Genomic DNA, 12,457 nt, shown 5'->3' with positions numbered 1-12,457 from the left:
AAACGTATACAATAGATTCCAATATTGCTCTTTCTGATAATATTATATGCACAAGATTATCACTATATGCCAAATTTTGTGCTGATATCAAGTCAAAAGCGTGCATACATTTCAATGGGTCAGTTTGCATGGTGACCCTATATTCACGGCTCTGACAAAAGAGCAGCTTCTTGGAGAAAAAATGACTAAGAGACTGTTTCGCATTTATACAGTCAAACGAACATGGCTAAATCGACTCAGCCCGTTACTTTGATCATCAATATTTATAATCTTTTTACTTGCAAGAGTCAAAGCCAGGGAAATACTTTAAGGTGTAGAACCAGTCATATAGAGTAAAGTCAGCCGGATGTTCGAAAATCCTGCTAATATTTATATAGGATCTAGGCCAAGCTTTCGCTCAAATTTATACATTTTATCCACAAAGATACACTGTTATGAGTAAAGCATGCTCTCTTGTTTTCATTGGGATAACTCACATATTGGCCGATATATGCAGTACAAAGTTACCCCGAAGTTCGGAAATTTTTATATTAAGTATATGGAGGTTAATGAAAGTATTAGTCCAATTCAACCCATTTTTACTCAAGTTACAGCTTGCATGGAGGGACAAAACTACAGTCAACCGGATTTCAGCTTTTCTCGTCATCCTGATCATTTACATATATATATATATCTATATCTATCGCGCTTAGTTTTAGGTGATACATAGAACTGTTATGAGAGCAAAACTATTGTACTTTGTAACAGCAGGTCGCAAGAGTATAAAAACTCATTTTCATAAAAAAAAAAACACCGTCAAAATATTGTAGGAGATGGTATAAAATTAAGGCTTAGCATTTGAACATCCATTTCTGCTGACTTTTTGAAAGAACTATAACGAGTATTAGATACAACACATATTCCAATATAACAATCCAGATACAATGCTGATTCGCAGTTATATTCTGTCGCATATAATAAAATAAATTAAAACAACAAAAGCAAAAACATTATTCATGTGAATGTTACTATTATTTACGTGTTGTTGCAACAGAAACACGAAAGATTGCGAGTTTTTAATCAACATGTCCACGTCTCTAAAATATTCAACTCCAACTGAAACGAAAAATGCTTCGCAACAATTTCCTTCGGTTGAATTCGTCAATTGTATATTTCAAGGACATGCGCAGTAAATCACTTCCAACGACTTTCATTCATAACGTTTTGGCGCGTTCTATAACTTTGCGACTTTTTTGCACGTTACTCTCTCCAAAAGCAGTACATTCGCTCTCTCGAAACGTGTTTAGCACGTGCTGTCGTCGCACAACTCGATTACAATAACAAAGTTACTCTTACTTAAGGTTTTAATTGGATCAACACCACGTGATACTGATGCTTGGTGCGATTTTTCACCCGACCACACCGTCCTGCTCTGCATTCTCACGGGTGAAGAATTTTGCACTCAGCATTGTTTTACTTTTGCCCCACCCACTGAAGATTTGCTTTGAGTTGTTGTTGCTACGAGTTTATAATTTGTTTTGTTTTTTTGTTGTTCTTTGGTTGTTTCGTTTTGTTTTGATTTTTGCATTTATTTATTTAGTTTTTGATTTCGTTTTTCGCTTGACAATCGTTCTGCAGAGGGTTGTTCGTACGTTCTCCGCAATAAAATGATATCTTTTGATTTTTGTTGCTCTGTTTATCTTTTTGTTGTTGCATACTACTGTATTTTAACCGAATACCCCTATGTCTATGCTACCAACTACTTATACGCAATACATTTGTAGCGTTGTCTGTATAAATATGCTGCTACTCCTGCTGGTGCTTCTGCCGCTGCTCGTAAGTGGCTGAGTTCTCACGCCAACAAATCCAGCTGCCAGTCAGTCAGTGGTTGCCTGCTGGTTTTTCGTGGGTCTGTCCAATGTATGGCGTTCGTTGAATTGGCATTTCATCGCGCGACAGCTCCCAAATCGGTCGTTATTAACACCGTCACCGTCCGGTATCGTTGCTGTGTGAGCGCGTGTCGCATGCGGTTCGCGGATACTTGCACAATCTCCGAGTAGGCACGGTGCTACTTTCTTTTTTCCCAACGGCCTAAACCATGACTCGTGCCGATTGCTCTGCTGGCCAGCAGTTTGGCTGCTTACGCTGTCAACAACATCAACCTTATCACCGTGTGTGGCCGTTTCCGGCTTTGATATCAACACGACGCAACAAATTCGCACGCACTGCTTTTTACACACCCTCTACCGTGAGGTTGATGTGTATTTCGCCCATCTGTGCTGTGAAACGTGAACTGGTTAATGGATATTTAAGTGGGTGTTAATTTTTTTGCGTTATGTGCTATGTGTGGTGTGTTTTTATTTGGCCGTTTTGTTGCCGGAAGTTAATGTGAGTCATAAATAATTAAGCGTTTTTCGTGGCCTTGTTCGTGGTGTGAAAAATATCTGTGTTTTTTTTCCGATATTCTTAAACGTATATGTGAGATTATCTATCCTGGATTGAGTGTCCATTGTGATGAGTTTTTAAGTTTATTAAAATGCAATTTAATTGCAACTAATTGGCGTAAATGACTGATTTTTCAAATTAAAGACTGTAATTTACAAAATTTAAATGTTGAAGAAGAAGAAGCAACTTAGTTGCATTAGCGGTATGTTTTCAACGGAAGTCTGCTCGAAATTTTTAAAAATAAGAACAAAAAACAAAAACAATAAAAATATTTCTTAAATAAATTAAAAAACAAAAACAGAAAAAAACAGTTTTAAAAATCTTTTTCGAACTTAAAAAATATAATAATAATTACTGTGAATAACACCAAAAAAGTTCATGTGTGAGCGAAAGATTTATGAATTCAATGTAGAAAGGCGTTATAAAAACGTAAGGTGAGATTTATAATAAATAAAAATTGGTTCATATTTTTGAAAACATGAAAGAAGCAAAATTATTGCTTTTAACTTTTAATTTATTTTGTGACTCTGTAAGATCAAATGAATTAAAAAAGTTCGCTTACATTGCATTTAAAATGACAGTATATGATTTTATGTCATTTTTTAATTACAATCTATTTTTTAAAACCAATTTTTTTATTACAATCTATTTTCAATGTAATGACACATTATATAATATTATGATATTGGAAGAATATTCGGTTAAATTTTCATGGAGAAGTATTAAAGCTGTGAATCACCGCGGGAAAAAGTGCGAGGCTGCATCATTTAGAATTAAAGAAGTCAAAATTATATAGTTAAATAAATTTCCATTTTTCAATTTTTGAGAACACTTAAAAAAAACCTATTTTTTGAGTAAAATCAAATACTTTGTTATAGTAAAATCTTAACAAATTGTTAAACAAAAATCTCTCCAGTGTTACTTCGTAAATTATGTATAGAAACATTGTTCAACAATTCAAAACGATCATTCCAGTAGTTCTGAAATTATGAGGTGCACCTATTTTGAAAAAACAGTAGTTTTGGCAAAATCGCTTTAAAGTTGTAAAACTTAATCTAAAAGAGAAAAAAAAATTTCTACCTTCTGTTCTTTATCCATCTTGGAATTGAATAAATATTCTCCATATTATGACTTTTAGAAAGTTTTTAAATAAATTCTAAAACGATTCTAAAATTCTAGAATAATACGATTGTAGCCGCAATTTTGATTTAAACCAATACTATTATTATTATAATTTGTAGGAAAGTCGCTATCGCGCTATAGAGAGTTTTTTTTTAATTTTTCAAAATGGCGGTGGTTTGAACAATAAGTATTGAATTTGGCCCTTTTTTTACAGTTCTTTTACGTTAAAAATGTTCTCTCCACAAATTGTAACTAGATATCTTCAAAACTCTTCCTTTGAGAAAGGAAACCGTTTTAAAAACACCATTCTGAAAAGAAAACACGTTTAAAGACTGTCTCGCTCCGTTCCCCACTATGAACCCTTTATACAAGAAACGTTGTAGCGACCGTAACAATTTGAATTTCGATTTCAAAATTTGAGAGAATGTTATCGAGTTTTTGAAAATTTCACACTGAGACGATCAATTAAAGTTTTCTGATCGTTAATGTTTTCAACAAAGTAATAAATAAATATTTGCTGTGATTTAATATTTTCGAAACGTATTTTAAAACTAAAACGCAAAACAGAATGGTGCTGATCTTTGAAGTTTCAGATATGTGAGATATATTATAAAAGAAGCAATAACCCATTTTTTAGAATCATTGGTTAAGTGATGCTTCTAAAAGAGCACGCCATACGGTTTATTTATTTATATATATATATATATATTATATATTTTTTCCGACTTCAACTAACTTAGTCGATAATTTTCTTATTTACCAATTAATACCAACATTCCGAGAAACTAAATACAGATATTAATACATGTCGCCATCCTGATCATTTTTATACAAAAGTTAGAGTATCTATAATAACTACCTCGATTAGTTTTAGTTGTTACAACTGTTACTGTTAGCTAAACACATAATCAATATATCTTTTGACCATTACTCTTCATAATGATTTCCAGATCCAGTTTCTCATATGCTATTTTCGTTGAATCATTGATTACTATTCGGTTCCACATCGCTTTTCTTCAAAATAATTTGGAACAATTTGATCCAGACTGTTCAGATAATTACATTTATGGTTAAAAAGTTATTTCGGGCTCAACCGGGATTTGAACCCGGGACCTCTCGCACCCAAAGCGAGAATCATACCCCTAGACCATTGAGCCGCTTATCAGTATCACTTTTAAACAATATAAAATTTTATAAATAAAATATGTCTAGTGCTATCTTTTGGTTGATGTGCTTAAACAGGCTTTTCAAATTGCTGTTTAAATTATAACAAAATGTTTATTTTAATTATCTTACTTTTTGTCGCTTTTCTTGAAATGAACACATGAAAAACGGCAGAGGAGCTTACTTAATTAACTCAATAACGAAAGAAGTTGTAAATATTTATGCTCTGACGGCGCTCTTGCTTTTCTTATTAAAATTGAAATTCGACTAATCATAAACAGGCGTCAAAGCACACACCAAATCCTCTTATTTGTTCATAAGCATCTGGCAATTGAAAGTTCCATTTTTAATTAAATTTGAAACACTTGCATAAACTTTTATTATTGTCTATTGCGGCGGTTAGCTAAGAGCGACACCATCAATGGCGACATAAGTAATGTATAATACATACAGTGCTGTTCAATGAAATAGCAGCAAGTCGGTGATAAAAACGAAACTCGCTGTTTCTAAAAAACTTGTCTTCAAATCTTCTTGGAATAATAAAAACAAATTAGTAATATTTTAAGATCTGATTTGCAAAATACCATGGCCTTAGTTTCATTTTACATTGCTGATTTTCGTGAGTGAATCCCCTCGCTTGCCAATAATAGAATAATAAATTTTTATAAAAATTTAAAAGCGTTGTGACCGTTTTGAACTGAACCCAGTTTTGAATCGTTAATTATCAACAAATAACATGATTCGAACCAACCTGATAATTTGGTTCGTTTCGACTAATTTTTAATGTACGTTTGAGATTAAGTTTCAAGGAGGAAGTTGTTGATATTCTTAGGGGAATATGAGAGAGTGACGTAAAGTGAAGGTTTGATTTAGATGATTAGATTTGGTTTTTGATGTTTCAGAAACTGTGATTTCATTAGACAACGATTTTATAACCAAAGAAGAGCTCAAAACGAAATATATCCCGTCATCAAACAGTGATCGTACTCGCGTCTTGGCTCCCACGTCACTGTGGACAGTCATAACTTAGAAGTCGTAGATAACGCAGAATAACTCTTGCCAACAGGAGCTACTCCTGATTGAGTAGGCAATTGAGAATAAAGTTCTCTCTTGACTTTTAATATCTAATTGGAGTCAAACAGCGAAGACGAAAATATTCTCCTAGTTAACAACTTCACTGATACATGAATCCAACTCATCGAATCGAAATCATGTTTTCACCTATTTGTATATGTTCCATACTATTTCTGAATATAAAAACGCAAACCGAACCGAAATGAAAGTTCAGAGACAAAATGCCGCTATGGAAAACTACCTCAACTTCCAAATACATCTGGAACCGTAGATTGGCACCATTTTTTTTTTTAACACAGCTGTAGCAAAATAATATACAGTTGTGACGGAGACAGCTGATAAAACACTGCCCATCGCAAATTTTTGCCAGCATACAAATTATACTAGACAAATTCGATGAGTTCCGCACACACACAACACAATAGCACAGCGAACACGCTTAAATAAGTATTTGTCAATTTATGATAAAATTTTCATTTTTCATTATTGAGCATTATGACAGCTTTGGTAGCGTACTGAAAGAGCGTGCCATAAATAAGTATTCCGTGCACACTCTGCTTCGGAAGGAAATTGCTGTCTCACGAAGGTGACACTGGCAGGCAGCTATCGAGATATTGTTTGCCGATAAATGAGCAACAAATTATGTTGATTGAGCTCAATGCAAAGTAAATGCAGTGGATGGCGTAGTGATGGTGTGATGTCTTCGCTACCAAGACCAGCAGCAATCATGAGTTTGAAGTCTGCAAATGAAGAGCTTAAACCCTCAGCCGAATTAATGATTGTTGAGTGGAAAAATCGTAAATTAAGGCACGGCTAAATGCGAGCTCATACTTATGGATTACTTTTTTATTTGATTTTTATTTTTATTTTTTTTTCGGAATAAAAAAGACAACTTCATCAAGCGTTGAGAGCACCAAATACTTGGGCAGACAAATTTTCGGGCACTAAGAAGGAACAATTACAATAATAAACTTCATCAGCCTCCAAATACGCGCCCTGCAACTTACGTGTATTTGGTGCGCAGGCAAGCAAAGCGGATTAATGCCCGGAAAAATGCGTATGAAAATTTCTTTGCATTATTTTAAAACTTTCTTCTTCACGAAAAACAACCACGTTCGGCAGTGCGTAGTGGCAAGTAAGATATACGACAAACGCATGTCAGGAAGGTGGCCGCCACCTTAGTGTTGTATTGTTTTTGTTCTTATTGCATACATAAGGAAAAATGCTTAAAAGTAATTTTACGTCTGACTAAACATTAATGTGCCAATATTTTATTGTTTGTTTGAAAAACAAACGGCAAACAATGAGAAATCGGCAAATTGCGCACTCTGATTAGATAGTGGTGGTGGCAGAAGTTGCGGCAACAGCAACGACCATTGTAGCAGCATCAGCGCATTTGTTTGCCAAAATCAGTATAAAACATTTGCATTGCATATATTTTGTGTCAATACATTTACAGATGGATATACAAAAAACTGGTCGGGCTCAACCGGGATTTGAACCCGGGACCTCTCGCACCCAAAGCGAGAATCATACCCCTAGACCATTGAGCCGCTTGAAGTTTTTCCAACTAAATACATAACGGGTTTTTAATTTTTGTTTTTGTTTCTTTAATTATATTAATTTCAAAACTTGCTTAAATCAAGATTTCACTTTATGAATAGTTATCACATTTGTAGGTGTGTGATGCAACATTGAAAGTGATAAAAATAAAAGAAACCGGCTGAATCGGTTAATTATTGAATAAACGGCCTTGATCGCTTGATTGTTGGCATTTCACTTTCAGCAACTTTAATTGGCCGTGCTTTAGTTATACCCAATGCATAAATAAATAAATAAATATGCAGTTCTTTTTAAGGGCGCGTTCAAATTGTGTAGAATTATACTCATTTTTACCCACTTACTGTTTAATTTTCTTGCGATAATCAGGCCCTTGGAATTATCTATAAGAGCGGTACAAAAGGTTCGGATATCATTGAAATTCTGTATTCCTATGAGACTACATTCGATGCCATTATGTATGGATATTGTTATCATAGACCACAGACTTGACGTAGCCCCACAGGAAATAGTGTAAGTGCGTCATCCAATTCGGTCCTAAAATATTCGGTTATCATTGAACGGTAGCGATTCCCATTCACATTAATTCTTCTTCATCGGTCTTCATCTTAACGGGAGAAGTACGGCCCAATGACGCCGCTGGCCCATAAACCACACCAAACCGTAATTTTTTCGTAATGCAATGATGACTCATGGAGTACGTGTGGATTGCTGCCTGACCAATAATGCATATTTTGCTTATTACCGAATACATTCAACCAGAAATGAGCCTCGTCGCTGAACATGATTTTTTGATACAAACCCGGATCATTTTGAAGTTGATGCTTAACTCAATTCACGAACATACGACGATTCTGGTTTTCATGCAGCTTTAGTTCTTGCGTCAATTTACGGCACAATGACGTCACAGAGATGCCCAACTCTTCCTCAATTGATGCGCTAGCGGCAACAATATTCTCGACACAACGGGCACTTTTTTTCTCGCTGGCGCTCAAACATTTTGTGCTGCGCCTCCACTATATGCTCAATTGTTGATCTGACAAAACGATTATTCTTCTTTTGCTTTACTGGAGTAGACATCTCTTACGCGATTATAGCCGAGTTAACAACAGCGAGCCCGCCGTTTCTTCTTTTTACTACATTTCGCCAATTAGAGATTTCAAGCGAAGCCAGGTCATTCTCCACCTGGTCCTTCCAATGGAGTGGAGGTCTTCCTCTTCCTCTGCTTCCCAAGGCGACAAAGGACCATACATCTTTCTCTCGAAAGCTCACGTCGACTCCAGTTATTGTCATCGTTCATGCCTCTGCACCAAATAGCAGGACGGGAATAATAAAAACATTAAAAAGCTTTGAAATTAACTTGCGGAAAATATTTGAAATTTGAGAAAAGTAAGTTACGAAAATTTTAGAGATTTCAAATAATTTATGGCTTTCTTTCGTTATAGTTTTTTATTACAAACTTTCTGATATTTTGGTTTCTTGAATTATGACACTGTTATATTCTCATGTAAAGAAGTAGTAACAACAGGGGTCTGTATAAGACCTCCATTTAAATGTAAACCAATTCGTTGTGTATTTTGTTATTTGGTATTACTTTATTAATATCTCTTGGATACAAATGGTCACTTTTGTTGACAATGACTGCACTAACTGACAACAGTGTCAGAAATTTTCAAACAAAAACCGTTACAGTCAGTTTGAATGGAATAATGGGGATGGTAGAGCGCTCGCTTAGCATGTGAGAGGTACGGGGATCGATGCCCCGCATCTCCAAAATTGTCTTAATTTTTTAATGCAATAACTTATCGAACAAAATTCGAGTGATTTCTTTCAAAACTACTACCAAATTTGTAAATGAATATGTTTGCATGTATTGTCTCATGTGTAAATGCTTCTGTAATTACGTATGAAAATGTTGAACATTTATTTTAGTCCTTTTGCCACATATGAGAAATTCCACAGACGACAGCTCCTCCTTCCGCATGCCGATAAGCTTTCTTCTTCGTTGAAGTTTATCCGTTAAAAGTAATGAATATTCAAACAACGGCGAATGTCTTGAAAATAGCTGACTTGTAGAAAAGTAAAGAAGAAATTTTCTAAAGATAGGGTTGCCATTATACCTAATTTGTAAAAGTATTATCAAACTCATCAATATATAGTTTTAATGAAAATATCATACATATGCTTACAATATGTTTCATCAATAATGTTCATAAAAATTCTTTCTTTGAAATAGCCAAAAAACTACATCTGGAGATGCGGGGCATCGATCCCCGTACCTCTCACATGCTAAGCGAGCGCTCTACCATCTGAGCTACATCCCCGTTGTAATTTGGAAAATATATTTTGAAATCCAAAATACTGTTGTTCAAGTATGCACAACGAAATATATTTTTAAATTTAAAATATCGCTGATCATGCGCACATTGTTTTCTACTACTCGTATACAATTAAAATGCAAGTCACATCTTTGCTATGCACACATTTAATGCACAAACGTCCAAATGATCGGCAAATTTACGGTTTATGTAAGCAACACACGTTTAAGGTACAGTTATTTAATCGCCATTGAAATTTCTGTTGTTGATGACTGAAAATATGCATGACTTGCATGAACTTCTGCATTATTTCTGGATTGTCTCTTATGGGACCCTCATAAATGCTTATACATCCAACAGAAATTTTATCATTTCTGGCCGATATTGATTAGAAAACTGAATCCTTTTTTAATAATTTGTTAACATTAAGCTCAATTTTATTTCCTTCCATCTTTACATAGTATGTATAGCGTACGCTTTTATTTTACTAAGTACATATATAATTTTCTGAACAAAACTCGAAAAAAAAATTGGAAAAATGTATAACCGAGTTCTGTATTATGAAAAGCTGTGATGAAATCATTTGATTTCTTTATGTTCATAATTAATTGGCAACTCGGCCTCTGCACCTATGAACATATTTCAAACTCTTATATGTTCACATTCAGTATCACCCTTTCCTAAGAGCTTACCACGCATAAATCCATTTATCTCACAAGAACCCCTGCGATCGTTCCTTCGCCCTCTCAATTTCATTGTAGAAGTTATAAATTAGACAATATGCCAATGTTTGCTCACTTGCTTTTTCATTTTCATCTTGACTGTTGAGCAATTAAACAGCAAAAAATTCAATGTGCTGGATTCTGGATGGAGAGGCATTGTTGTACTGTATGAACATATTTACATAAATATATGTGTGTTCAAATGTGACTGGCGTCACACGTTCAATTGCGGTGGTCTAGTGGAGGATATGCCAATGATACACGCCGTGCTATTTATGACGACAGCTTTTGTTTTAATTTTTAAACGAAAACATTAGTGAGATGTGGCGGCGCAAGGCACAGCGCACATACAGAACGCAAGCATACTAGTAGACAGTTCAGTTGTGGCATGGACTGTTCACCCTAGCAGCGTTTGTTTGTTGTTTGCAATGCAACTTTTGAACTTCGTCCTCGGCAGTGTTTTGACGACAATGACATGGAGTTACACCCAGCCGACTGACGATAGAAGGAAATGCCTCCAGAGGCCAACGTGCTGTTATTGCTAGGCTTACGATTACAGTTTGATAAGTCAGTGAGAATTTTTATGAAAGCTAAGTCCACTGGACGATCTGAGCTTTTCTGATAAAGCTTTAAAATAGTGTCAAATCGATTAGCATTTCTATCTCTCTCTGTGTATCATGTCATGATTTTTCTTACAGGTCTACAATTTTGTTGTATAATAACGGTATTGCACTCAGATACCTTTATGCGAAATTCGCAAACAAAATTAGCGAGTTGTTGAACTCGACATTTAGTCAATATTTCCTATTGAAGTCGCCGACTTCCGTCATAGATAGCCAAATTATTGTCAAGAGCATAATTCTTTATGTCAGTATTACCAGCGATGGACTTTGTGTGGTCTTATCAAACTACCCTCGTAAATACGTACCGCTGCATGTATTCTTTAGCATATGAAGAGTTTAGAAATTGCAGTTTGGGTGAGTTCTTAACGTTTGTGGTTGTTGTTGCTACTTTATTACCAAACAAACAAGGCTGCCACTCTTGCTGCTTGCACTACAGCATCAGCTATTTTGTAACATAACAAGTTACTTCAAACTCCGAAGTATTGGTCTTACTCTGCAAGTACTGAGAACTTACAACTCCCTGCGGATTCCTGTATACAAATTTACATATATTATATGTATGTGATACAAGCTTGCATACCACAACATTTGTTTGCTTACACATGCTTACTAACATATGTATCTCATATAATATACATATGAACATATGTATATAGATCATTGTAGCGCCCACCTTGCACGCCACGCGGTTGACGGCTAGTTCCCACATAAAATATGTTTTCGATATGTTAAGAAAAACAACAAGTGCTGCCACATTAGAAAGATACATTTGAATGTGGCTGAGGGTATTTAAGGTATACCATAGGAATTTTTTTTTTTTTTCATTAATACAGAACTAGAAATTGATTATTTAAAAATGAATAATTAATTTGCTTAGTTAACACATCATTGTATGGCGAGCCAGCTCTCGTAGTTCATCTTAAATCTGCTGAACTTATCTCACGATCGCGCTTTGCATTAACTGCATACTCAATGCTTGCTTAAGAGTACACAATTTACTGTTTATAGGTAGCCTTCAAACGGTTCAACCTTATTCCAACCGATCCACTATTAGCAAATATTCTGTGAACCCAATACCACTTATTTTTATTCAAAGGGGAAACCTCGATGTTTTATGAGCACCAGCCTAACTGTTTATCAAATAACAACTTTGGAGAATGTTAAAAGCACATTAGAGCAAACTCATTCTACAACCTCTTAATATCATAAGACAATAGAACCAAGTAAATACTAAACATTGAAGTCTAAATAAACTGGATAAATCTTCATCGTTGATAACGATAATCGGCAGGACAGGAATTATAATATATACATATAATTACAAAAAAAATATTCTGGAGATGCGGGGCATCGATCCCCGTACCTCTCACATGCTAAGCGAGCGCTCTACCATCTGAGCTACATCCCCGTTATTATTTTATAAAAAAAAAATACCAAAATATTTAAAAAA

At 34.9% G+C, this 12,457-nt stretch overlaps 1 protein-coding gene and 4 non-coding genes across 8 annotated transcripts in view; 1 reads left to right on the top strand and 4 right to left on the bottom strand.

Moving 5' to 3' along the window:
• The window catches only part of LOC108966685 (serine-rich adhesin for platelets), a 36,446-nt gene that overhangs the window by 6,838 nt on the left and 17,151 nt on the right, over positions 1–12,457 (top strand). For 2 of the 4 annotated variants that reach the window (XM_018929717.1, XM_018929716.1), the window contains exon 1: positions 2,751–2,858. The exons of the other annotated variants lie outside the window; for them this stretch is intronic. In XM_018929717.1, the coding sequence (XP_018785262.1) occupies positions 2,803–2,858 (56 nt within the window). In that variant the 5' untranslated portion in view covers positions 2,751–2,802. Of the gene's footprint in view, positions 1–2,750; positions 2,859–12,457 lie in introns of those variants that run through there. 4 annotated transcript variants of the gene reach the window in all.
• Trnap-ugg lies at positions 4,632–4,703 on the bottom strand. Its single transcript has one exon. It is a non-coding gene; the product is annotated as a tRNA-Pro (tRNA).
• Positions 7,266–7,337, bottom strand: Trnap-ugg. Its single transcript has one exon. It is a non-coding gene; the product is annotated as a tRNA-Pro (tRNA).
• On the bottom strand, positions 9,596–9,668 carry Trnaa-agc. The gene has a single exon. It is a non-coding gene; the product is annotated as a tRNA-Ala (tRNA).
• Trnaa-agc lies at positions 12,343–12,415 on the bottom strand. The gene has a single exon. It is a non-coding gene; the product is annotated as a tRNA-Ala (tRNA).

Source organism: Bactrocera latifrons, unplaced genomic scaffold (assembly GCF_001853355.1).
Source record: "Bactrocera latifrons isolate USDA-ARS-PBARC rearing strain unplaced genomic scaffold, ASM185335v1 scaffold_169, whole genome shotgun sequence".
Lineage (NCBI taxonomy): Eukaryota > Metazoa > Arthropoda > Insecta > Diptera > Tephritidae > Bactrocera > Bactrocera latifrons.
This window is presented reverse-complemented; position numbering and strand designations above follow the sequence as displayed.